Raw genomic sequence first — 27844 nt, forward strand, 5'->3', positions numbered from 1 at the left:
ATGTGTAGTGTTTAACACGATACCTGTTCTGTGATTTCCCAAGGCATCTTAGGTAGAAAACTAAGAACAGCCTGTGAGAAAGGCAGATGGGGGACATCATGCTCCAACAGAAGAACTTCAGTTTCCGTTTCTTTACTGCCAGCGATCCCAAGACTTCTGACAAAGTGGCCCTGTAAAAGTTAATCACAGTATAGTTTTCAAATCATACTGCTTTGACCATTTTCTTTTTTCTCTCCTGATTTCAGAATCGAGAGGATAATTCTAATGGGGCCAAGGATGTTCTAGTACATGCCACAGGCAGCTATGGTGCAAGCATGCATCTCGACAACAAGTGTCAGAAACCTATTCAGCTATAAGAACTGACAAGCCATATATTTCCTTCCCAATACCTTACCCAGATATACTTTTTGTTGAGGGCTATTGGCCAAGCAAAGGCATGGACTCTAGTGGAATTTTCAGGTTTTAGACAATTCCTGACTCTTATACACAATGCAATGACTGATGAAGTATACCATATGTCTTCTTTACCACTCCATCTATTCCTGTTGCCACTTTCAGAATGCTATGGACTTGGACCCCAAGATCTTTCTGTATATGAATAGATTTTGCCATTAACTGCATATTTTCCCCTTACATTCAACCTCTCAAACTGCGGCATCTGACTCGTGCTTGGATTAAATTCTCATTTCTCTGCCCATATCTAGAACTGATCTAAATACGGCTGTACCTTTGACAGCCTTCTTCATTTTCTGGAACTACATTGGGTAAGCTAGTTTGGAATCCCATGCATCTTCATCTTCTGGATCAGCCTGCCAATATGGATTTTATCAAATACCTTACTAAAATTCATGTAGTCAAAATCCGCTGCCTTACCCTCATCCATCAACTTTGTTACCATCTCATTTCACACAAACTAGTTAGTCAGACGTGACCTGCTGCAGACAAAGCCATGCCAACTTTCCCAATTTACTCCATTCACTTCCAAATGCGTATAAATCTTATCCTGTTGAATCCTCACCAAAAGACAATATAGACAATAGATGCAGTGTAATTTGGCCCTTCGAGCCAGCCCATTCCTGCCTTCTCCCCATACCCCTTGACTCCGCTATCTTTAAGAGCTCTAGGTTCCCTATCACTGGGGTGAGGCTCACCATGCCACTTCCCTTCATAAATAAAGGTTGGGAGGTTGTCTCCTGTGTAATCTATAGGGATTGATGCTAGAGTCTAAACTGTTCACAATATTTAACAATGATTTGGTCAAAGGGATCAACTGAAATGCATTCAGGTTTGCTGACAATACAAAGCCAGATGGCAATGTGAGCTGTGAGAAAGATGGAGGAAAGATACAGCGATATAGATTGGTGAACTGAATGCTCAAGGACACGGCAAATGCTCAACAATGTAATAAAATATGTAGCCATCCATTAACGCAGAATAAATAATAAGGTGGAGCAATTACATCATGGGACCAATTACACTTGCTGATACTTAATTTTTAAATAATTTTAATTTGTTGTTTCAAACTCACTGATGGTTGTCTAATATAGCTGTTGTGAACATAGAACAATATATTTGCTATTTTAGTTAAATTATAGATATACCGAATCATTATAATTTTCTAAATATGGAGGACTGTACACACTGCTTGAGTTTGAGCCTTAATATGTTATTTTGATTACAGCCTATAATCTTTCCTTCTGTAAACAAAACAAAAATGCAAAACCGATAAACTTACATTGGGATAGCGAGAATTTCTTGGCCAACCATCAATTACAACAATTATTCTCTGCTTCTCAAGTGTCTCGGCCTGTCGCGTTTCTATTCGAATCCTAGGGATCCTGCGGTCTGCCGGTGTGAACAAATGCCTTGTTGACTTGAAATACAGATAAGAATACAGGTAGTAGACATGTATACTTCTATTCAAGAATTACACTTTATAATATTAACCAAACTGCTATAGACTCACCTCTTTAATTAATGACTTTGAAATCATGCCACAGAATGGTCTCCAGTTCCTTTTAATTATCCCAACAACTCTACCCGTTGGCTTTGAAAAATTCTTAGTTGTAGCATTCTTCATCTTAAAGAAAGAATACAAACATTTTAAATGCCGCTTTATTAACTTTTAGAATTATGTTCCTGATCAGAACAATTTGATAATTAATGGATTCAAATTATCCAATTAAAATATTTTCATGTAAAAACGTTTTGTAGGCAAATAAACTTTATATTTAAATTTAAGTGTACACATTTTTATCAAATGGGTAATAAGTCAAAAGATAGGATAACGTAATGGTACAGATTGCCAAATTTATTCTGATCTGCTGATTAGAAACTTAACAGGCACCAATCCAATGACAATCACTTTGAAGTTAATAGCAACAACCACCAACATATCCCATAAACCTGAATTAATAGGACTTGGTTAAATATTTTAATTCAAAAAACAAAGTGCTGGAGCAACTCAGTGGGTTAAGGGCCTGTCCCACTTACGTAACCTTTACAGGCCACTGCCGGCACCCGTGATAGGTCGCCGAAACTTTCAACATGTTGAAAAATCAGCGGGGACCAGAAAGACGCTATGACTCTTTGGAGACCTCTCACCACCTTAGGAGACCACTCACGACCATAGAAGCAACCCCTGGCGACATGTCGCAGGTGACCTCTCACTACCATAGGAGATCTCTCTCGACCATGCGGCTTGTATGGTCGTGAGAAGTCTCCAGAGTCTTTCTGGTCGCTGCTGAATTTTCAACATGTTGGAAATGTCGGCGACCAGCAGTCGCCTGTAAAGGTCGTAAAAGTGGGACAGGCCCTTTAGGCAGCATCTGTAGATCAAATGTACAGATAACATTTTGGGTCAGAGTCCTTCTTCAGACCGATTGGAGTAGGAGGGGAGAAAGGTGGAAGAGAGACGTGGGGGTGGAACAAGCCTGTGAAGTGTTAGGTGGAGGCAGGCGAGGGGGAGAATTGGCAAATGAGTACAGTAAGTGACAATGACTAGAGGTGAAAAGGAAACAAACAGATGTCAGATTAGAGAAAAAAAGAGTGAAAAGTAAATTCAGAGGGTGGGATATGGGTGACAGAGGACGAGGGGAGCGTAAAGAGGGGCGGGGGGGGCGAATAAAAGAGGTATGTGGACGATGGAAGATAAACATAAAAAAACAGTAAACGACCAAAGTGACATGATGGTGGGAAATATGTGCACTGGTGCAGGGAAGAGAGAGCTGGGGGGGGAAGGAAGGTATTATCACTGGAGAATCCAATGTTCACATCGTAGAGTTGTAAGATACCAAAGTGGAAAATGAGGTGCTGTTCTTTCAGTTTGCATGTTGCCTCATTCTGGCAATAGAGGCCAAAGACAGAAAGCTTAGTATGGGAACGGGAACATGAGTTAACATGGTTAGCAACCAGGCGATCTAACAGAGCTGGCTGACAGCATAATTATTCAGTAAAAAATTTGCCTAGTCTGCTTGGTCTCGCTGATGTAGGAGGCCATATTGGGAGCACCAAATGCAGTAGAAACGGTGCACGTGGTAAGAGGTGCATGTTAGTCTGTACCTCACATGGAAGGGCTGCTGGGGTCCCTGGATGGAAGTGAGAGAGGTGATGTCTGGGCAAGTGTTATATCTCTTGGAGTTGCAGAGGAAAGTACCTGGGAAAGGTCGTTAAAAGGGAAAGGATGAGTGAAACAAGGAGCTGATGGGATCAAAACTGACAACTATCAATGAATTATATCCTTGTGCCGGCTGGTGAGAACTACATTATATAGAGGAGATAGGGGTGAGGATTCCATCCACAACAGCTGAGGACATCTTAAATGTCCTGGAGTTTAAGGCCTCATTTTGGAAGATGTGACAGAGATAGACAAATTGAGAGCAAACTGATAGCAAGATATGGAGTCCTTGTAAGAGGCATGGTTGGAGGAGGTGTAGTCAAGGAAGCTGTGAGAATCAGTGGCTTTGCACAGACGTCAGTTCATAGTCTATTCAATGTCTTGGAGACCGAGAGATCGAGAAACGGGCGAGAAATGTCAGAGAGTCCAAGTGAATTTGAGGGCAGGGTGGAAGTTGGCAGTAAAGTTGATGAAATCAATCAGTACTGTGCAGGTGCTGGAGGTGGCCCCGATACAGTTGTCAATGTTGCGTGGAGTTGGAGAATGATGCCAGGGTATGTTTGGAACAAGGAGTATGCAAAGTCACATTGTATGGCTGTATGGTGACACATTTCACTGTGCCAACTGGCACATGTGACAAATAAATGTATCTTGTATCTCTTGTATCACCAACAAAAAAAGAATGGCATAGCTGGTGTCCATGCAAATGCCTATGGCTACACTTCTGACTTGAAAAAAGTGCGGGGATTCAAAAATGAGGTTATTAAGGGTGAGAGCAAGTTACGTCAAGCAGAGAAGGGTGTTAGTTGAGATAAAATGATTGGGTCTCTGCTCAAGAAAGAACAGCAGGGCCCCAATACCTGTCTGATAAGGAATGGAAGTGTAAAGGGAGTGAGTGTTCCTGGTAAAGATGGGGCCCTGAATCAAAAGTTATTGAAGTGGTGAGGAGTGTGTAAGGTGTCTTGGATGTAGGTTGGAGGGAACTTGACAAAGGGAGACACAATATAATCAAGGGATTGGAGAGGAGATCGATAGGGCAAGAGCAGGCAGAACAATATGTCTGTCAGGGCAGTCCTGTTCATTGGATTTTGCGAAGGAGATTGAAATGGGTAGTGCAGGGTTGGGAAACTATAAGATTAGAGGCTGTGGAGGAGAGAGAGATTGCCAGAGGCGTTAAAAACTGCTTGGTTTATTACATCTCATGTGATGCCTATGTCACCAAAGGCTTTTTTTGGTATGGATCAAATCAATTGGATGAGAATTTCGTGAGAATATTTTATTTGTACATCAATCAATGGTGAGTACTAAGTGACTTGCTGCTGGTGCTATGGCATCATTATGTCTGGTTCCATCCCCCTAAAATTTAATCTTTTGCCATTTTAAAATGCACAGTCTTCAGTCCACTACCTATGCCACAACCCCTCACCAAAAAAAACAATGCTTACAAAGACAATTACTGACGTTTACAAAATAATAATAATTTGGATATTGGTCAATTTGGCCAAATTAAATTCTTGTTATTATGTCTACTTCCTAACATTATACTAGCAATGCAGTAAATGGGCACAGCATTAGATCTTACAAGTCGTTCTTGCTCATCCTCTCCATCTTCTTCAACTTGTCCTTCATCTTGAAGTACAACTGCTGATGGTGCAATCCACATTTCTTTGGGCAGCAATTCTACGGCTACTGTATCTTCATGAACAGCACGATTTAGATGCTTCAGCCCCTGAATAAGGATCTGCAATAAAACAAGTCAATCCAATATTCATTTGTTTTCACCAAGTTTCTAAGTTACTTAGTATAAATAGTAAGTATTGTGTACAGTGCTTTATACATTTATCTATTACACTGGTGATATTCAATTGAAAACACCCTATAGAAGCTACTTAGTGTGATGTGTACATCACATTATTAGTTCTGTGGAATTCTGTGCCTCAGAGATTGATTGATTGATTGATAGAATTTATTGCCACACTACCAGGGTCGGTGGAATTTTGGGTTGTCAGCAGCGGTACAATAATAAAGAACACACAACCACAATAAAAATATAACACAAACATCCACCACAGCATTCATCACTGTGGTGGAAGGCACAGAGCTTGGCCAGACCTCCTCCATTTTCCCCCGTGGTCGGGACCTCCACCCTCTGCAGCCGTTGCTGCGGCCGTCCAGATGGTAAGGGACAAAGTCAAAGGCAAGGTAAGTCCAGGATCGGCTCTTCCCCACCGGAGACCGCGGCTTCAGGCTAGTGTAGGTCGCAGGTCGAAGATTTAAGGTTCGCGCCGCAGCCAGAAGCACCGCAGACCGCAGGGCTGGTGGTTGAGGCTCCCCTCCAGGGGTGATGGTAAGCCCATGCCGGACCCGCGGTAGAAGTTGGCCGCGGGCCGGCAGTGATGGCTTCTTCTTCCCCCGGGTCCCCCACGAGGGATCCCGGGCTGTAGACGCCGAGCCAGCTGGAGCTGTGCAGACCGCGGCTTCAGGCTGCCGGCTGCCCCGGGCCAGCGAAAATACGGAGCGCTCCCCTCCACGCTGAGAGTCCACGCTGCGCCCGCCGCTAAAGCCCCGGGCGCGTCTCCGGGAAAGGCCGCGCCGATCCTTGCTGTTAGGCCACGGGGGAGGCGACCTGGAAAAAGTCGCCTCTCCATGGAGGAGGCGGCCAAAACGGTTTCCCCCTTACCCCCCCACACAAAACATACCGAGAAACATCAAAAACATACTTTAAAATATACTAAAAAAATAAAAAAAGTTGAAAAAACTAATGCGCTGCTGACGGGCTGCTGCCACTGCAGCGCCCCCTACCTACCCTAGAGGGGGTGGAGGCCAGTTCTCTTTCAAGAGAGAGCTAGATAGGGCTTTTAAAGATAGCGGAGTCAGAGGATATGGGGAGAAGGAACGGGGTATTGATTGTGGATGATCAGCCACAATCACAGTGAATGGCGGTGCTGGCTCGAAGGGCCGAATGGCCTACCCCTGCACCTATTGTCCATGGTTGAACTAGAAAAATACTGAATTTGATTAAAAATTTACAAATTTGAGAACATGAGGGATATCCTAATTCCTAGAACATGTAATGGCAAAGGCTTGTCTTATTTTTTCCCCTAGATTAAGTAATGGACCATCATGCAGTGCTTTACTGGCAATGAAAATTTCATAAGTAACTTAAAAAAAACAGGAAAGATAATTTACACCGTGGGGTTGATAATTTAGATGTGGAGTAACACTGTCCAATCTCATTCATGTTCAACCCTTGTTGCCATAGGAAACAGACTTCCACTGAACCAAATTTAAAGGGATCCAAATTGGAAACCCGAACGATCACAGAATTCCCTCAGAAATTAAAAGTTCCAACACATTTTCTTCAAAACTAAACATCAAATGAAGGGATCCAAATAAATAAAGATTCACCTCTTTGCTTTTTCCTTCTTCACCATGGACCCAGACTGTAGCTTCCAGATAATTGTCTCTGTTGGCTCGAAAGGTTCCTTGGAGGTAAGAATTAGACTTCAAACCTTGTTGTATTTTGGACAGAGCCAAATGTTCTGTAAAAATCAGCTTACTGCTCTCTATTTCTTTCTACAATAAAAAAAAAAGTTTTATTAACACTAAATGAGCCAATCACTACATGTTCTCAATACTGTGTAAGGTACTTCATATTAAAAGATGTTTTCACTCATTTCCCATTGCAGTTGATCGAACTCGGGCTGTATACGAGAAAGCACCCACCAATGCAAAGCTACAATGATAAATTTACAAAAAACTTCCTATTTGGGAGACGAGGAAAGGGAGACCTCTATCCACTTGGACTGAAAAGGAGACAAACTACTTTGCAGTTGAAACAAAAATATTCAAGAAAAAAAAAATATTTAATTGCTACGGTCCTAGTTTGAAAACTGATAAGCAGCTTTTGGACAAGAGGTGTGTGGCTGAGTTTAGCAAAAAGTAAGCTGTGTTAAATCTGGCCGTGTTTAATAGTGTGGAAAATGTGATATCTAATCCGGGCAGTGACTCGGGGACAGGTAAGTTCTGCTATAATATGATAGTTGCATTCCTCAAAAACCATGGATTATAAAAAAACACATTATAAATACAATTGTGTCAATGAGAGAAAAAAAAGGCATAAAACCCGTCTCACAGTGCGAGTCCACCCACGAGTGATCCCGAGTTTAAAACAAATCAAACTCATGGTAATCACGTCGAATTAACGTAGCGGGAACGTCGAAACTCGTGGACTTAGCGACTTGTAACGCTAACGGCAGGTACCCGGGAAACTTGTTAACTCGTGAAAATCTTTCAACATGATTAAAGATTTTCACGAGTCAAATTGGTACACTCAGTGCTGCTGAGGCCTAGTTTATGTAGAGACAAGAAACTGCAGATGCTGGAATCATGATCATAAAACACACACAATGTGTTGGAGGAACTCACACAGCGCTGGAGTAACTCAGCGGGACAGGCAACATCAGCAGAGGGAATGGACAGACGTTGATTCGGCTCGAAAAGAAGGGACCCGATCCGAAACATTGCCTATCCATTCCCTCCACAGATGCTGCCTGACCCGCTGGCTTACTTCGACACTTCGTGAGTTCATGTCATAGGAGCAGAATTAGGCCATTCAGCCCATCGAGTTGCTCCAACACTTTCTGTTTCGCTCAACATGCCAACATCTGTGGTCCCCATGTCTCCATTTGACAGCTAGAAGAACTCAGCGGGTCATGGAGTCTGAAGAAGGACCCTGACCCGAAACCTCGCCTGCTCGTTTCCTTCCACCGATTTCATGTAGTCACTTTTCGATAAAACCCCACCGCCCCAGTTATTCCAAGTCCATTTAATTCCGCGTGTCTCCATTTCATTCATTAAGTCGCCGGTACTGTCACATCGTTTGTTTTCGGTCAATACAACGGAACAGTCTGAAGAAGGGCGACGATAGACACAAAAAGCTGGAGTATCTCAGCGAGACAGGCAGCATCTCTGGAGAGAAGGAATGGGTGATGTTTCAGGTAGAGACTCTTCGACAGACTGGTAAGGGAAACGAAAGATATAGATGATGATGTATTTTAGAGAGATAAAGAACAATGAATGCAAAAAAGTAACGATCATAAAGGAAACAGACCATTGTTCGCTGTTCGTTGGGTAAAAACGAGCAGCTGGTGCGACTTGGGTGGAGCAGGGATAGACAGAGAGGGAATGCCGGGGTTACTTGAAGTGAGAGAAATCAATATTCATACCACTGGGCTGTAAGCTGCCCAAGCGAAATATGAAATGCTGTTCCTCCAATTTGCATTTAGCCTCACCCTGACTGGAGGAGACCTCGGGCAGAAAGGTCAGGTAGCAACCGGGAGAGTCGCGATCCGAAACGTCACCCATTCCTTCACTCCAGAGATGCTGTCTGACCCTCTGAGTTACTCCAGTTGTCTATCGTCGAGGTAAACCAGCATCTGCAGTTCCTTCCTACACAACAGAACAGTACGAGGAGCGTAATGTTAGAGGCGGCTCACTAACCTCACTATGTTTACATCGTCCTCTCTAGCAATGAATAAATATAATTTGGTTACTGTATTATTGACTACAACCTCCCTTAAAATGACTGCTCTTTAATTCTCAACCACTGGATATTTGCCTGGAAACATATTGCATGTTTTCGTTCAGTGAGATCATTCAATTTTAATAGACTGAGGTGTTAAATCCGATTAAAAAAGATTTTAACGCTACAAAGATTTTAAATGTTATTGAAGGTTTGAAAAATAACTCTGCATCTGGTCTGAACAGCCTAACTCTGAGTGAGGCTTGCAAGATGGATAGCAGTGTTAGCAGATAGCAGTGCTTCAGCCAGGATATTTTCATACAAGATTTACTTCCAAGAGGAGATTAGATAGGCTTGTTTTATTTTCACTGAATCGTAGGATGCTGGGGGGAAACCTTATTGAGGTTTGTAATATTATGAGGGATATAGATAGGGTAGATTGTCAAAGTAATTTTCTTATGATGGAGGTGTCCAAAACTATAGGCCATAGATTTAAGCTTTAAAAATGTTTTGAGGGCAAATATTTCCACACAGAATATGGCAGTTATATCGAACAAGCCACCAAAGTGGTATTTGAATGAATAAGGGATACATGCCTAATGTGGGCAAATTGGATTAGTATAGATAAACATCAGTCTGTGTGAACAAGTTGAGCTGAAACAACCCATTTCTCTGCTGTACCACTGTATGACTTGAATGCCTTGGATCTTTGAAGGCCCTGTAAATGCTGGAATCACTGTGTTAGTTTACTTCCATTCATTATTATTGTGATTTTGTGTAGAAGATGACAACTTCTGGGCCGATGATAAATTCTATCCTACCATTTCTATCCTTACCCATTTCTGGTGCAGCCAAATAAGATTTCTTGGGACACTATAAATAAAAAGCCCTGTCCCATTAATTCATAATGCAAATCTTTCCAAAGTACTTACAGTAGCATCAGAAATGCAAGCCAGTCTATCAATTAGTTCAGGATTTCCAGCCAAACTTTTGATATATTCATCACCTAAAAGCAAGATGTGGTGGGAAAGATGTTTCATTATTGAACCACACAGAATCATAAAACAACCCAAGGAAAGATTATCCTCTATGGAACGATCAGAGAACAGAAACAAGAGCAAGCCATTCAGCCCCTCAAGGCTGCAGACCTGCAGATCATAGTTGTTCTTCTATCTCAATGCCACTTTCTCACATTATCCCATATCATAAAATCTTAAAACGTACAAGAGTAACTCTGTAGGAACTGCATTGTAAAGTTATAAACAATCTGGTGGAGGAACTCAATGGTTTGAGAAGCAACTGCAAGGAAAAACAAAATGGCCAACATTTCAGTCAACGTTGCATCTGGACTGAGGGATGAGGGAAGATGGCCAATATAAAGAAGAGGGGGAGGAGTAAGATAGGAGCCAATTGGTCATAAGTGGACCAAGAAGTCCCCTTGCCATTCTCACACTGTCCATCCTTGGCCTTTTCCACTCCCGGGATGAAGCCCAATGCAAACTCGAGGAATAATGCATCATATTCTTCCTGGGTCACCAAAGGGTAGTTAATCTGTGGAACTCATGCGGTAGAAGCCAAATCAGTAGATATTTTTAAGGCAGAGCTAGCCAAATTCTTGATTAGAACAGGTATCAAGGGTTATGGGGAGAAGGCAGGAAAATGGGATTAGGAGGGAGATCATACATGATTAAATGGCAGAGTGGACTCAATGGGCCGAATGGCCTAATTCTACCCCTGTAACTTATGAACTAGTGGCCCAATTGGCATGAAAATTGAATTTTCCAATTTTAGGTGACCCTCACCTCCGTGATGTCCTCCCGTTACCTTACTTCCCAAATTCTCCCATTTTCGTCCCCTTTCTCATACTCCCCTCCAGACCCCTCCCCATCCATCTACATTTCATCCACCAACTCCCCTCACCATTACCTGGCAAGAATTTCAAAATGTGTTTGTCAATTTTGATGTGTTGAGCATGTCTAAATATTTGGTACTCTTGGTCTATTTAATGTAAGTGGGATAAACTGTTCACCATTGTTGCCATTTCTGCAAGTACATATCATATTTTATACAGATTTCTATCAGTATTTCAGTGGCTTGCCAACAAATTTTCCTCAGATACAACGTCTCTAATTCCATTCTCATACTTACAAGTAAATGCAGTCAGGCCATCTTCAACAGCACGCTCTTTATTCTTTCTGTCATTTGTCATTAAGATAACCTGAATGTGCACATCGCTGTTTTGTGACTTTTTCAGATGCTCATTATACCATTTCACTGCTACTCGTATTGCTCGATCATTTCTGTCATTTGCTCCTTCACCTTGTTCTTGTTCTATGTAGGTATCTCTAAGGAGGCAACACATGTTACAGATTTTAAAATAGATTCATATTGAATTCCCAATAACATAGATATAAATGCTTATCAGGTGACAATCTGCACTTGCCAGAACAACATGTTTTTCAGAAATAGCGCTGGCTAATTTTCATTGAATGCAGAATAAGAAAATAATGGACCAACAAATTTACAAAGAATTTACAAAGAACGTCATCGATACGCACCCATTGTGTTGAAAATCAGAAGATCAAATTATATTATAACAATTTTTTGCTCTCTGGAATGTGATGATATTATCACTTCAGAATGCTTCCCTCCCCCCAAATTTAGCATCATGATTCAACAGATCACACGGTTTAGTGGAGCTATTTTATTCAGTCTGCAACTCTGGTCTTATTGATATATGATGATACCTGAAATGCTGTAATTACTATCATTATGAATTAATTATTATGAAACAATAGTCAGAATTGATTATGGGAGTCTACCACTATTCACTTGTATTTGATAATTTCTCTTTTGGAAACATGTTGCCAGCAACAATGCTTGGCACAATTACCACACATATCGATCAGATATATTGTTTCCATGGATTATAGACAAAGGCAGAGGGAAAGTAAGGTAAAGGTAAGAGTGAGAGATGAGGGAGGACAGGATCAAACAGACAAGAGTTCTGTCATATTTCCACACAACCATACATTAGTCATTAATTCTAACATGCGCCATTAGCAGAAATCCACAGTGACATTCCCAGTCAATAAATTGGCACAACTGATATGTCACGCCTAAAAACTTCAGCATGCTGGGTTTAATAGTGACCTCCAGAGCTGCCGGTGTGGAAAGACGTACATTTTGCCTGTGACCACGTGGGCTTGCTCTGAGTTTTCCAACATCCCAAAGGTATCCTGATTGGTGGCTAATTGGCTACTGTAAATAATCTTACATTGGCAGAACAGTCAGGTTACAGAGAAAGCAAGTGGGTAAATGTGATCTCTGTGAGAGGTGGTAGATATTCACTGGGCCGAATGACCCCCATCTATGCAATGAGAAAGATGATACAATATGATACGGCCACATCAAAACACAGTTGGACTGTCATCCTTTTGAGAATAACTAAATTAGGGCCAAATGGGAATAAACTCACCATATATTCTCAAAGACCTATTTAGTAAAGGGAAATGAGTTTTAACATTCCTTCATGCAATTTTATTTATAAAAGGCAAAAAAAGCCTTACTTGTAACAGTCTATTATTTGTGTCTAAATCACAAAAGCTATTTTTATTTTATCTATCTCTTACTTGTGATGTTCATTTGTGAAAGTGTAAAAATGCTTATCAGGGTTGTGAATTACATCCTTGATTCTTTTGTATACTGGAGCACTTCGATGTCTGACTTCTTGCAACACTGTCTGCAGAATTATCACATTCTGAATCGCAGGATCTTCAAGGATATCAATCTAAAAGTAAGTGAATGCAAACATTTTAAAAGAACTGCTGTAAATCAACCAAATATACAAATATGAATTGAAAAGAACAACTCCGGAGCCGAAGATAAGACACAAAAAGCTGGAGCAACTCAGCGAGATAGGCAGCATCTCTCGAGAGAAGGAATGGGTGACGTTTCGGGTCGAGAGCCTTCTTCAGACTTTGGAGCCATTGTTAGGATGTTGTTTTCTACAGCAACTGTACATGTTCCTATGAACCAAATGAACAGTAAAATGCAGCAATCCCCACAACCACCCCCCCTACCCACCTTCCATTAATCTAGTCTAATGGCGTATATAAATTCTCCCTAGCAAAATCTTCAAAATATTTGAGATACAGAATAAAAATTAACTCTTACAAAAATTATGATTAAACAAAAATTAGACCTAAACTAACTAGTTTACCAAGGACAATGATCACAGGCTGCTGCTTTTACAGCAGGAAGTCACGCGAGATTTATTTGAAAACTGAAAAGTCAACCTCTTCTATTGAAACTTGTACAATGTTACTTTATCAAAAAATGTGACTGTCATTTCTGGTTAATTAAACGATCTTTTCATTTCTCCCTACAATACAAACAGAATTCTAATGGCCTGGAGACAACGCACCCATAGGGATATTACTGTTTACAGTGCAACTTCCCGTAGGAATGCATCTCCACTTATAACATGGGATTCAAAAGGAATATAAGGGTTTGTGTTACGGAAAATCAAAATATTGACAATCGTTTAAGGAATACAACACTCTATAATGCGTAGTTTATTTAGTTAAGAGCTACAGTACAGAAACAGGCCCTTTGGCTCACCGAGTCCACACCGACCAGTGATCCCCGCATTAACGCTATCCTACACACTGGGAACAATTTTACATTTATAACAGGCCGATTAACCTACAAACTTGTATGTCTGGAGAATATAGACATATTACAGCCATGGAGAATATACAGATATACAGATGAAAAAGTATGTTGGGGGACTAGATGCAGGCAAATGGGACAAACGTGGAAAAGTGTCTTGTCAGCGCAAGGCCCGTTACCATGCTGTGTAATTTTGTGAATCACCTCAACCCACTATCGATCTCCTTACCACACTACAGCCCACATGAAATTGAAGAGAATTGTGGACGCAGCTCAGACCGTCACACACAAACCAACCTCCCTCCCTCCCATTTGTTCCTTACGCTGCCTTGGCAAGGCTTGAAGCATAATCAAGGATGAGTCGCACCCCGGCCACCCTCTTCTCCCCTCTCCCATTGGACAAAAGGTATAGAAATGTGAAAATGTACACCTCCAGATTAAGGGAGTTTTTTTTCTTCCCGCAGCTGCTATCAGGCAACTGAACCATCCTACCACAACTAGAGCAGTCCTGAATTATTATCTACCACTTTGGAGAACCTCGGACCATCTTTGATCGGACTTCACTGGCTTTAACTTGCATTCTTATCATCTATCTGTACACTGTCAATGGCTCGATTGTAATCATACATTGTCTTTCGGTTGACTGGTTAGCCCACAAGGCTTTTCACTGTACCTCGGTACACGTGACAACAATAAACTAAACTCCAAAGATAGACACAAAATGCTGGAGTAGTCGTGGGACAGGCAGCATCCCTGATCAGATGGAATGGGTGGCGTTTCAGGTTTCTTCAGAAGAAGTAAACTACCTGGTGAAGTACCACGTTGGTGTCGGGCAGAACGAAGTGGGGTTGCGGGCAGAGCTCGCTGCTGCTGAGGGGCTCGTCGTTGAGGTGGGCCCGGTCAGGGGCCTGGTCCTGGTCCTGGTCCTGGGCCAGAGCCTCGCACTCCTCGCACGGCTGCCAGCCGCACACGATGTCGTCCCGCAGGTAGTGCTCACGGACGATCTTCAGCACTCCTCCCGACCTCGTCTTCTTCACGAAGACTTTGGACTTCAACATTGATTCTTCCAAAATAAAACGAGATGTTAAAATCCGCCGCTAGCGACGAGCAGGCATCAGCTAGGGAGGGGGGGGGGAGGTAAACGTTGGGTCCACAGGGCTCCGGAAGACGCGGTCCTCCAGCACAGAGGGAGCTGTGGATCGCGGTCCTCCAGCACAGAGGGCGCTGTGGGTCGTGGTCCTCCAGCACAGAGGGCGCTGTGAGTAGTGGTCCTCCAGTATAGAGGGCACTGCGGGTCGTGGTCCTCCAGCACAGAGGGCGCTGTGGATCATGAGCCTCCTGGGCGCTGATCGTGGTCCTCCAGCACAGAGGGCGCTGCGGGTCGAGGTCCTCCAGCATAGAGGGCGCTGTGGGTCGTGGTCCTCCAGTGAGGGCGCTGCGGGTCGCGGTCCTCCAGCACAGAGGGCGCTGCGGGTCGTGGTCCTCCAGCATAGAGGGCGCTGATCGTGGTCCTCCAGCATAGAGGGCGCTGTGAGTCGTGGTCCTCCAGCACAGAGGGCGCTGCGGGTCGCGGTCCTCCAGCATAGAGGGCGCTGCGGGTCGAGGTCCTCCAGCACAGCCGCCGCTGCCTGCTCCACACGGACCTCCAGCCCAGGGGGGAGGCTGTTACGCGGCGGTTGCTGGGGTCCTGTCGGTGGCGGGCAAGCGCTGCTTTCCGGCGGCATTTTTAAGTCGCTGCAGTCGGGGAGAGGACAAGTCGCTCGGTAAGTGGCCGCCGAGGGTTCGGGAGTGAACGGTGCAACTGCAAGTGAGTTGGCAGCTGTGGGCCGAGGGCGAACGGTTCCGACCTGGAAGTGGAAGGAACTGTAGATGCTGGTTTACATCGAATATAGACACAATATGCTGGACAGGCAGCATCTCTGGAGAGAAGGAATTGGTGCTGTTTAGGGTCCAAAGAAGGGTCTCTGTCCCTCCACCCATACTCATAACGTCACTTAAACCATAGACATATGTGCTATCCCTTTGGTCTATAGATCAGTATTCATAGCTTGTGTGATATATCCGACGATAGACACAACATGCTGGGAGCATCTCGACCCCGTTTATCCGACGATAGACACAACAACAGGCAGCATCTCGACCCTGTTTTGGGTCGAGACACCCGAAACGTCACTTCTCCAGAGATGCTGCCTATCCCGCTGAGAGTCAGCATTTTATGTCTGTCTCCGACCTCGAGAGGCATTCGATACTTGCACTAGATATCATGCAGATCAAAACAGAAACAATAGTAAAGGCTGGAAATTGCTTACAAAGCAATGAAGGCGAATGAATTGTGGGAGAAATCAGCTTGGAAAGAGGGAGAAGACAAACAGTTTTGTTAAATTGTGTAGGAAGGGATTACAAATGTTGGTATACACCGAGATGGTGTAAACTAAGATAAAATGCTGGCGGGCCAAAGGGCCTGTCCCACTTGGGTGTCATTTGCGCGTAATTTATGCAACATCATTTATGCAACATCATTTCTGCGTGACACGCAAATGACACCTAAGTGGGACAGGCCCTTAACTCAGCGGGACAGGCAGCTTCTCTGGAGAGAAGGAATGGGTGACATTTTGGATCGAGACCCTCATACACTGATACAGTATGGAAACAGGCCCTTCGGCCCAACTTGCCCACAGCGGCCAACATGCCCCAGTTACACTAGTCCCACCTGCCTGTGCCATATGCACAAGTATGGTGAGATTGTGCAGGCCATTTCACTGGATGTTTTCAAGAGTTAGATATAGCTCTTTGGGCTTACGGAAACAAGGGATATGGGAAGAAAGCAGGAACGGGGAACTAATTTTGGATGATCAGCTATGATCGTATTGAATGGTGGTGCTGGCTAGAAGTGCCGAATGGCCTACACCTGCACCTATTTTCTATGTTTCATTGGGATTCAACCACAATGAATATCTTGCTTGCATCAGTTTCCAGGCGCATGGACACAGGCATAAGCACAAGAACAAATCATACATATTTTAGACAAATTGCACAAGACAATGCAAAGAAAAAGAAGCTGGAGAAAAAAAAAACAAGACATTGAGACAAAAAAAACATAATGAGAAAACAAGTAGAATAATAACATATCAGGGCTCTCACTTAATGTTTTATCCCTGTTGCCTGCCAGGCAACCTTGGCAGCTTTTTAGGTTGCCAAAGAACAGTTTAGGTGGTCATTTAAGATGGTTTGCATGACACGTGCGATAATGTGCTCGGACGAAGTACGTAGTTACCAGTCGGAATTATGCTCAATGAAGCATTCACATATTATTTCTGCTTCAAATAAAGTCACAAACTAAACATATTCACCAATCAAGACATGATATATACCACAGGTACACGAAATTGCTGGAGAAACTCAGCGGGTGCAGCAGCATCTATGGAGCGAAGGAAATAGGAGACGTTTCGGGCCAAAACCCTTCTTCAGACTGAAGAAGGGTTTCGGCCCGAAACGTCGCCTATTTCTTTCGCTCCATAGATGCTGCTGCACCCTCTGAGTTTCTCCAGCAATTTTGTGTACCTTCGATCTTCCAGCATCTGCAGTTCCTTCTTGAACACATGATATATACCACAATGACATGCAGCAAAATTATAAATGCAATTTCTGTTAGTTCTTTCCACTTCCAAACAAAGATGTGGTTGGATTATTCAGCGTAACCATGCACACTGCAGATTGATGCAAGCATGTTTTCTGTGAAGGACTGAAAATTACCATGACATGGCCATAGCATGGGTCATTATAACCATATAACCATATAACAATTACAGCACGGAAACAGGCCATCTCGACCCTTCTAGTCCGTGCCGAACACATAATTTCCCCTAGTCCCATATACCTGCGCTCAGACCATAACCCTCCATTCCCTTCCCATCCATATAACTATCCAATTTATTTTTAAATGATAAAAACGAACCTGCCTCCACCACCTTCACTGGAAGCTCATTCCACACAGCTACCACTCTCTGAGTAAAGAAGTTCCCCCTCATGTTACCCCTAAACTTCAGTCCCTTAATTCTCATGTCATGTCCCCTTGTTTGAATCTTCCCTACTCTCAGTGGGAAACGCTTTTCCACGTCAACTCTGTCTATCCCTCTCATCATTTTAAAAACCTCTATCAATTCCCCCTTAACCTTCTGCGCTCCAAAGAATAAAGCCCTAACTTGTTCAACCTTTCTCTGTAACTTAGTTGCTGAAACCCAGGCAACATTCTAGTAAATCTCCTCTGTACTCTCTCTATTTTGTTGACATCCTTCCTATAATTGGGCGACCAAAATTGTACACCATACTCCAGATTTGGTCTCACCAATGCCTTGTACAATTATAACATTACATCCCTGCTGGCATTACATTACAACTCGGGAGAGGAACTTGGTAACTCGGGAGAGGAACTTGGTACATCGCAGAAATGAGAAGTAAACGGCAAAATTAGACATACACGTGCGAACTCGTTTAAACTCGTGAACATCAACTTGGAATCTCGTAGAAAACCACGAGTTTGATTTTTTCTTTCACTCAGGATCACTCGTGGGTGGACTCGCACCGTGAGACAGGGGCTTTAGGACTAGGAGGTTTCAGGCTTGCAGTAACAAAAGTTTTTTTCAGCATTATTTTCAAAAATAAAGTCTTTAATAGCTATATGTTTATTTTTATTACTGCAAGGTATGTTACTTTGTTTTCGTAGTTTCATTGCACAAGTGTCAATAGAAGCAATTGCTTGTCAATTTCAATAGACACTTGATGTGTAACAACAGACTATGTTCATGTTTATAAATTCTAGGAGCAGAATTAGGCCATTTGGCTCATCAAGTCAGCCATTCAATCAAGGCTGATCTATTTTTCCCTCTCAACCCCATTACCCTGCCACCTCCCCGTAACCCCCGACTCCCTTACTGATTAAAAAGAGGCAATGGTGTCCGATTACTGTTCGGATATTACATGGAAAATTTTATTTCCAAGACATTTTTGCAAGACAGCTCTTCTTTCTGCTTGTCAATTTCCAATTCACAAACACCCATTATAGCAGAACTACCTGTAGTTCCAGTGATTAGGGTCATGTTGTGCTGGGGTCCAAGCATATTGGCCCATCAAATAAATCCCAGTGTGGATGAAAGTGTTGATAATAGTTTGGTGGATGGCTTCAGTCAGGATAGATTTTCCTTGATGGGAAGATGTGGCGAGTGGTGGGGTCACGTTGGAGGTGGCGGAAATGGCGGAGGATTATTTGTTGTATTTGCCGGCTGGTGGTGTGAAAGGTGAGGACTAGGGGGACTCTGCCCTTGTTGTGAATGCGGGGATGGGGAGAGAGAGCAGTGTTGCGGGGTATGGATGAGACCTTTGTGCGAGCCTCATCAATGGTGGCGGAGGGGTATCCCCGTTCCCTGAAGAACGAGGACATTTCCGATGCCCTGGTGTGGAACGTCTCATCCTGGGCGTAGGCGGAGGAATTGGGAGTAGGGGATGGAGTCTTTACAGGGGGCAGGCATCTTGTTTGTAACCAAAGAACAGAGTTTACATTTGCCAGGCATATAAATGCTGGTGCGACAAGAGAAGGCAAGTACAGGTGCACAACCTTTTATCCGAAAGCCTTGGGACCAGCCACTTTTCGTAATTCAGAATTTTTCGGCTTTCGGAATGGAAGATTTTTAGCGTAGATTTTAACGGCTGGCTCAGTGGTAGAGTGCTCGGCTCATATCCGCAAGATCGCGAGTTTGCGCCTAGATCCCGGCAGTTACTCGATCGCGAGTTTGAGTCTTCAATGTAGTTTTTTCTTGCAGAATAGGAGAGAATAGGGAGGGTTAGGCTGGGATCATTCTCTGCGAGATGATCTTAGTGCGGGAGACAAGTATAGGAGAGGTGTACTGACTGTGTGGGCAGAACTTTGGAAGTGACCTGACTGTGTGGGCAGAACTTTGGAAGTGATTGCCCACCATTCTCAAAAGCCGCTGTGTCTCCCTGTCCCTCCAACTCCAGAGGAATCCGCTCCCCGATGGGCCGCTACGGCGACAAGTGGCAGTTCGCCCACAGCCCGAGCTGCGCCACCCCAAGAACAAGACGTACCTTGCACACCATCAGCTTCTGCGTGTTCCTCTGGAGTTGGAGCGGGGCTGGGCTGGAGTTGCTGATCTGGGATCTCCGTGCTTGCAGTGGTCCTAGGGGTCAGTGTCCCGATGAGGGGGCACAGCTCGGGCTGTGGGCGAACTGCTACTTATGGCCGTAGCGGCCCATCAGGGAGCGGCTTCTGGTGGTCCTGACGTCTCTCAGCTCCTGTCCAGGGGGGTGGCCGGAGACGTCAGGACCAACAGGAACCCACTCCCCGATGGGCAGCTACAGCGACAAGTGGCAGTTTGCCCACAGCCCGAGCTGCGCCCCGTCATCCGCAACCCGGGTTCCTCTGGAGTTGGAACGGGGCTGGGCTAGAGTTGCTGCTGGCTGTGAGTCTCTGGTATCTCCGTGCTTGCAGTCGGTGTCCCTTTGGTCCTGACGTCTCCGGCCACCCCCCTGGACAGGAGCAGAGACTGGGAACTGTACCGCCCTTGCCCCCTCCCTCTGCAACTGCAAATAACCCCACAGTTCCCAGTCTCGGCTCCTGTAAAGCGGGGTGGCCGGAGACGTCACAGCCCGAGCTGCGCCGCCTCATCCGCAACCCCAAGACCAAGACGTACCTTGCACACCATCAGCTTCTGTCCCTACGGGGAGCGTGTTCCTCTGAAGTTGGAACGGGGCTGGACTGCTGCTGGCTGTGGGTCTCTGGGATCTCCGTGCTTGCAGTGGGCCTGGGGGTCGGTGTCCCGTTGGTCCTGACGTCTCCGGTGACTGGTACTGACCCGCTGGCATCACCGACGTGAATACAGTGCAAAGCCCCCTCGCTGGTGCAATAGGCGGGGAGCTGGGGAGGGAAGGGGTCACACACATGGCCGGGAAGCAGAGGGGTGTAGGTGGGGTGAAACTGAAGGGAGCGACAATTTGCTGCTGCCTGCCCGCTGACTTTAAAAAGTTCCCACGCAAGACTCACGATACACTGTGTATCGTGAATCTACCGTGGGAACTTTTTAACTCAGCGGGTAGGCAGCAGCAGATTGTCAATTATTAACCCTCCCGCGCAATATACCCTCACCTTCTCTTTTATGAATGGGGATTTAGTTCCCCTTTCCTCGAGGACCGACCGGAGGTTCCGCTGTCACCTCTGCGGGCCGCCCTCGGTGAACGTCTTCAAGGACCGAAAAAATGTCCGCTATTCGGAGCTTTTCGTTATTTGGAACTTCGGATAAAAGGTTGTACACCTGTAATTGTTTTGTTGCAATTTTTCAGCTGCCGTTTCTTCCACGGTGCTCCTCGCCCAACTTCAAGGCTGAATAGGAGTGTGTTGGAGTACCATTCACTTGTCGGAGAGTGTACCACCAACAACGGTGAACAGTTTGACACTATACAGGAGAAAGCAGTGTACGTGTCTGACAAATCACACATCAAATAAAACATTAATTCCCTTGTCACTGTTGGATTGTACTCTGTAGCAACACACCAAGTTTTCAAAAATAACCCAAATCTTGTTGGATACACAACCTCGAAGGATAAAGGCAGTGTGTACATGTGCAAACTAATATCCACACATGCTATCCTGACTTGGAAAAATAACACAGATCACTCTGCCATCAAGTTAGAAACTATGTTGCTCCTTGCATTATGTTATTTCTTTCACTACACAGTCATTATCTCTTCAAGAAAATGCTTCCTGCAGTAATGTGCAAAAATGTTGGTCATGACAGCTGCATGTTGTGTCAATGAATTAACATATCAAAGGATAGATACTTCCATCGTCTAAAACTGTTGAAAGTTTAGTAATAAATTATGTGAATTTATTATTGATTATTTTAGTTGTTAATTTCCTTTACAAATTGCTGCTTTCTTTAAATCTATGTGTCTTGTTTGTACTTACATTTCTGGGCAATGAAGGGGATGCAATTGATTTGACTGAATCTAAGTTTTGAGAAAGGGCAGGTCAAGATTCTTTGTTTCATATTTAGATTCCAGCATCTTCGTTCTATAAGTCATCCAAAGGAAGACCATGTCTCGAAAGAAGTGTAAAGATGATAATAAGGCCCATGTTTCCAGCTCCTTTGAGTCTGAGGACATCAGTTTAGAAACAACTGTGCCGACAGATGATGTATCTTCATCAGAAGAGAGGGAAGCTTCTACCAAAGTCACCAAGCAGCTCATCGAGAGGAAGGAGCTTCTTCACAACTTACAACTGTTGAAGATAGAGTTGTCCCAAAAGAATTTGGTTATTGACAACCTGAAAGTAGAATATCTCACAAAAGTAAGTTTTTGTTTATTAATCAGGATGTTCATGACTTTGGATTGTTTAAGTTGTTTGAATGGAAATGGAAATCAGAAAGCTGCAGATGCTGGTACTCTGAATAAAAAATAAAGAATGCCGGAAATGCTTGCAGCCAATGCTTGCTAGGACTTAGCTGGCTTGGGGAAAGCAGAACCTGCAGCCCTCCTGCACAGGGAAGGACAGTGCAACTTCAATAATAAATGGGTCTCTCTAGGCATACCATTGAAACCTTGTCCCCAGAAGAGGCTGCTGTCACAGATGGGAGGCTTTTTAATAGTGTGAAGGTTGTCTTCAGTAATTCTTTAACATTCACAATTATTACAACAATTCTAAGAATAAAAATGTATGAAATTGCAAATAAATTATGAAGAATTTAAATACTTTTTCTTCCTAAATTCCAGGCTGGCTCGTGCAGTCTATTCTAATAATATTTGTCAGACTAAAAAAAATATTTATATTATGTAATTGTCATGTTGGAAATCATTTTTTTTTGTAAATTGATTGTAATGACAGGATACCCAGCATGATACACGGAAGGAATCCCAGCAGGAGCAGGGAGACATGTATATGTTCAGATCTTTCTTTCATTCTTGGGAGCAGTTGCATATGAGCAGTCTCCTTCAAAAAAATGGACAAAGCTGTCAATATTTGGCCGCAATGACCAGGATGCATTTTACAGTTGTAAACCTTATTTTATACAGATTAGACTTTTAAAATTTCTACTGAGAAACATTTGCTTCAAGCCATCCACGTTCAACTCTCACCAGCCCAATTCTCAACTCCTCATCCACAAACCCTCATCTTTTTTTACTGTTTCTTTGTGATATAGATAGAGGATTTAGAGGAAAGACTGAATGATTCTCTTCACCAGAAGAAATTGCTGCAGGTCCGTTTGGAAAATCAACTGAAAGTTCAACAGGATGATGCCAGGTGAGTTTGCACGCACGTGAGATGATGTGGTTCAAAGTTTGCTGTTCTAACTGGTGAACAAAATTTAAAACTTGCAGTCCATTCTGATATAATCTTTGGTATAATAAAAGAACATTCCAAACGTATAATGAAATGTTGAAAATCACTTTAAGGTCGTAAGGAATAGGAGTAGAATTAGGCCATTCGGCCCATCAAGTCTGCACCGCCATTCAATCATGGCTGATCTATCTCTCCCTCCTAACCCCATTCTCCTGCCTTCTCCCCATAACCTCTGACACCCGTACAAATCAAGACTCTATCTATCTCTGCTTTAAAAATATCCACTGACTTGGCTTCCACAGCATCTGTGGCAAAGAATTCCCCAGATTCACCACTCTCTGACTAAATAAATTTCTCCTCATCTCCTTCCTAAACGAAAGTCCTTTAATTCTGAGGCTATGACCTCCACGTCTTGCTCCTCCTTGCTCACCTGTTAACTTAGCAGTCACGGGTCTGTACAGCACAGATGATAGAAACTATAGAACTTTATTTATCCCAGGAGGGAAATTAATCTGCCAACAATTATAAAGCACAAGATACATGAAACATTAAATTAAAGTGACGAGTAGAAAGTCCATGTGTCCCGTTCTACTGTTTCTGTTTATTGAACGGCTTGATTGTAAGTATAGTCCTTTTGTTGGTAGGAGTGCGCACAACAAAAAGCATTTCGCTACCTCTGTGACAATAATAAATTAAACTAAAAAAACTAAAAACAACTGAACAGAAGAGATGTAAATCAGAACTATGTTTGCAAGAAATATGCAATTTTGAAGTGTTCCATTTGATAACCAAATCCATTTAATTCCATCAGTGTTAATGTTACCTACTTATCTTCAAGAACAAACTGTATATTTCTTTATATAAATAGGGAAGTCTATGCTAATAAATATTTTTTTTTATGGAGCAGAAGACGCCAAGATCTAAGAAAGCAGGAAATGGAGACTATTTTAGAAAGGCAGAAACATCTTGAACAGACAAACCTGCAGCTGCAGGAACGAGCAGGTGACATTCGCCGCAGTTTACGAGATCTAGACCTGACACAAGACCAGTACGCGGAACTAAAGGTTAAACCTGAAGACCAGCTTTCCATCCCAGAATACGTATCCGTAAGTACAACTGGAATGCACTGCATTGTAAGGTCATCACTGTAAAGTAAATATTTAACTGCCTATTAATGTAACAGTGCAAATGGATTCCAGTCAACATAGGTGGAAAAATTAAAGATTGAATTTTTCTGCAGTTGTATAGGGCTCTGGTGAGCCCGCATCTGGAGTATTGTGTACAGTTTTGGTCTCCTAATTTGAGGAAGGACATCCTTGTGATTGAGGCAGTACAGCGTATGTTCACGAGATTGACCCCTGAGATGGCGGGACTGTCATATGAGGAAAGATTGAAAAGACTAGGCGTATACACTGGAGTTTGGAAGGATGAGGGGGATCTTATAGAAACATATAAAATTATAAAAGGACTGGACAAGCTAGATGCAGGAAACATGTTTCCAATGTTGGGGGAGTCCAGAACCAGGGGCCACAGTCTTAGAATAAAGGGGAAGCCATTTAAGACTGAGGTGAGAAAACACTTTTTCACCCAGAGAGTTGTGAATTTATGGAATTCCCTGCCACAGAGGGCAGTGGAGGCCAAGTCACTGGATGGATTTAAGAGAGAGTTAGTTAGAGCTCTAGGGGCTAGTGGAATCAAGAGCTATGGAGAGAAGACAGGCATGAGTTATTGATTGGGGATGATCAGCCATGATCACGATGAATGGCGGTGCTGGCTCGAGGGGTTGAATGGCCTCCTCCTGCACCTATTTTCTATGTTTCTAATTTTGATTGCAAATAATTGGTTGCATCAGACACGATGGTGTAATGGCTTCCAGTTTGTAAATTTCCATGACCCTGTTCTTTCTGTTGTTATGCTGCCCGACTGCAGCTTCTTCTGGAACTCCGAGGAACATTAGTGAATTTTTATTTTGTGTTTTGCAAATCATTTCAAGTCGGGTCATTTGAAGAGCAAAGAGAGCTTGTAAAATTGCAATAGGAACACACAGACCATCAATAGTAAATATATTTTAATCATGCTTGGATTAGTTCCAATTAAGCATAGAGCTTGATATTCAATAATTCATACCAACAATCCTACTTGCTCTCCATTGTACCTCTGGGTCTGCTATGATATATTTTCCTCACCAGATGGTGCCATTGTGCATTCAATGTTAGTGGTCTAGATCAGCGCTTCTTAAACTATTTCAGTGTCATTCACGCTGAGTCTTTATCACAAATTTTAATTCACCCTCGACTAAATGTTCTTATGTTTTTTGGTAATTTTCGTGTTATTCTCCTTTGTGTATAATTTTATATATAATTTATTTTGTCACCTGAGCAAAAACATAAATTAACTAATTTCGTAAGTGTTTATTTTGTTTAACGTTATGAACATCATGAAAATATGTAAAGAAAACTAGGAGTGATAAATAAAGAAATGTAAATACCACTGGAGTTGGAAAATCATTCTATTAGAATGATTTAAAAAAATCCAATGTCTAAACACTGGACCAGCCCCCATCCTACCCTTTCGGCTTTGATTATTGCAGTTTTTTTCTTGGAAAACTAGCTCAAAAAAACCATGGAGGTACAGGTATGTGATTTAATATGTTAGTATCCAACTAATATAACATTCTATAACTCTCCCCGACGAAGGCTCAGAATACCACCAAATATCAACTTTGGTAGCTAAATTGCTACACAAAGTAAAGTTACAGTTCAACAGTTGCCTACGGCGATCCTCCAGTGTTGCCATTTATAAATTTATGATCCCACTAGCTCGTCTGGTCTTCCCTAAAAGGCTATATTACAGTAAATGTGGGAAATATCCTACTACAGGTGCACAACCTTTTATCTGAAAGCCTTGGGACCAGACACTTGTCGGATTTCGGACATTTTCGGATTTCCGAATGGAACATTTTTAGCGTAGATTAGGTAGGTAGCGCGGGCGGCTTGAAAAGTCTGGAGCAGCTGCCTCCTCCCCGGAGACCGGGAGAATCATTGTAAATCATTGCATAAATGTTAGTCAGTTAGTTTGGAGGGATTTTATGTGGTGGTGGTGGAGTAGGGGTGAAGGGGAAAACTTTAATTCTTAGTCCCCTACCTGGTCGGCGACTCCCAACCTCGCGGAGCTGGGGGCTCCGTCCGGCCGCGGGCGGCGCCGGTTGGAGCTCCGACCCCGGCAACTCTACCCCTGGCTGCGCGGCTCCAAATCCAGCGACGCTCTGCGAACGTTGGGAGTCGGCGGCCACAGCGCTCCGGAGCTTGCCGCACGGCGATCCGGTAAGGCATTGCTATCCCAGCGCTGCGACGCCGCCGACTCCCGACATTCGCGGAGCTGGGGCGTCCGGCCGCGGGCCGCGCTGGATTTGGAGCGCCTCGCAGCCAGGGGTAGAGTTGCCGGGGTCGGAGCTACAACCGGCGCCGCCCGCAGCCCCACCGGCCACAGCGCTGCGGAGCTTACTGCACGGCGACCCGGTAAGGCATTGACCGCTCCCCGCCTCTCCGACCAGGTAGGGGACTAAGAATTAAAGTTTACCCCTTCACCCCCCCTTCACATAAAAGCCCTCCAAACTAACTGACTAACATTTAGGCAATGATTTACAGATGTTTAAGCGTCTCCGGTCTCCGGGGAGGAGGCAGCCGCTACAGTAGTACAGACCTGGGTTGACCGTGGGTCGTTTCGGGTCAAGTTTGGCGCCAAACGCGAGCTTTGGTGCGCAGACGACATCTGGAAAAAATGGCCGGTTTTCGGAGTTTTTCGGTTTCCGGAACACCGGATAAAAGGTTGTGCACCTGTACTTTGAAATTAGAAAACAATAGGTAGAGAGAAAAAAAACATCAAATTTCCAGCTCAACCTCCATGAAAACCAATAAGAGCTTATTAACCACTTTAATGACAATGTCTTTTTTAAGTGTATAAAAAATATATAAATATCTGAATAAATTATCATTCACCCTTCATTCACCCCTCTAGTTTAATTTACCCCAAAATAATTTCATTCGCCCTTGGGCGAACCATTCACCAGTTTAAGAAGCACTGGTCTAGATCTTCCACTATGTGGGTCCATTGTTTTTTGCTTTACATGTTGGAATGTTAATGAAAGACTGATTGTAATTAATTTGTGCTCTAATGTGCCTTTTTCTAAAGTAAATGTTTCGTCTGAGCATGCCAGGCAAAGAAGTGATTTTAATTGATGTCAAATACATGTTCTGTCATCATGTGCATAGAGTAGTTCTCCAAATAGAGGCCAGTACCTTGCACACTGAAGCAGGTTTGAATTAAAGAGATAAAGCTGGAGGTCTGCTTGGATATAAACCTGAAAACCAATGCAGAGCTATATACTTCTAACATTCTTCATAGCACCTGATCTAACCGCATCTCGATGCTTTGTCAGAAAAGTAGGAAAACTGTTTGTTATGATCATGGACAGAAGAAAGATGTGATTATATTTAAACACATTATCCTGATCCGGATAACGTACTGAACACAAGCTGGGACTGCACTGCTAAACCTACCTAACACATTTTTAACACAGCATGTATCTGATTCAAACCAGGCACCTTTCCAACTGGGTTTGGATTGCATAGCCGGACAATAGTTGGAGATGTTTTGGTGCTATTGGAGCTTCATATTTTTCCAA

General features: G+C 43.5%; 2 protein-coding genes across 4 annotated transcripts in view; one reads left to right on the forward strand and one right to left on the reverse strand.

The window, feature by feature from the left end:
• dis3 (DIS3 exosome endoribonuclease and 3'-5' exoribonuclease) overlaps window positions 1–14959 on the reverse strand; it is a 31019-nt gene extending 16060 nt beyond the window's left edge. The window contains exons 1-9 of the mRNA XM_055636705.1: window positions 14621–14959; window positions 12773–12930; window positions 11289–11485; window positions 10073–10146; window positions 7025–7192; window positions 5199–5357; window positions 1967–2080; window positions 1736–1873; window positions 24–170 (exon numbers count right to left, since the gene is read on the reverse strand). Of these exons, the coding sequence (XP_055492680.1) occupies window positions 24–170; window positions 1736–1873; window positions 1967–2080; window positions 5199–5357; window positions 7025–7192; window positions 10073–10146; window positions 11289–11485; window positions 12773–12930; window positions 14621–14872 (1407 nt within the window). The 5' untranslated portion in view covers window positions 14873–14959. The remainder of the gene's footprint in view (window positions 1–23; window positions 171–1735; window positions 1874–1966; window positions 2081–5198; window positions 5358–7024; window positions 7193–10072; window positions 10147–11288; window positions 11486–12772; window positions 12931–14620) is intronic.
• A 461-nt stretch (window positions 14960–15420) lies between these two features.
• The window catches only part of pibf1 (progesterone immunomodulatory binding factor 1), a 105266-nt gene continuing 92842 nt past the window's right edge, over window positions 15421–27844 (forward strand). The window contains exons 1-5 of one of the 3 annotated variants that reach the window (XM_055636713.1): window positions 15421–15577; window positions 21165–21296; window positions 21878–22170; window positions 23021–23121; window positions 24068–24266. In XM_055636713.1, coding sequence (XP_055492688.1) covers window positions 21919–22170; window positions 23021–23121; window positions 24068–24266 — 552 coding nt within the window. In that variant the 5' untranslated portion in view covers window positions 15421–15577; window positions 21165–21296; window positions 21878–21918. Of the gene's footprint in view, window positions 15578–15599; window positions 15622–21164; window positions 21297–21877; window positions 22171–23020; window positions 23122–24067; window positions 24267–27844 lie in introns of those variants that run through there. The other 2 variants (XM_055636714.1, XM_055636715.1) reach the window with 2 other exon arrangements.

This window comes from Leucoraja erinacea, chromosome 6 (genome assembly GCF_028641065.1).
Source record: "Leucoraja erinacea ecotype New England chromosome 6, Leri_hhj_1, whole genome shotgun sequence".
Classification (NCBI taxonomy): domain Eukaryota; kingdom Metazoa; phylum Chordata; class Chondrichthyes; order Rajiformes; family Rajidae; genus Leucoraja; species Leucoraja erinaceus.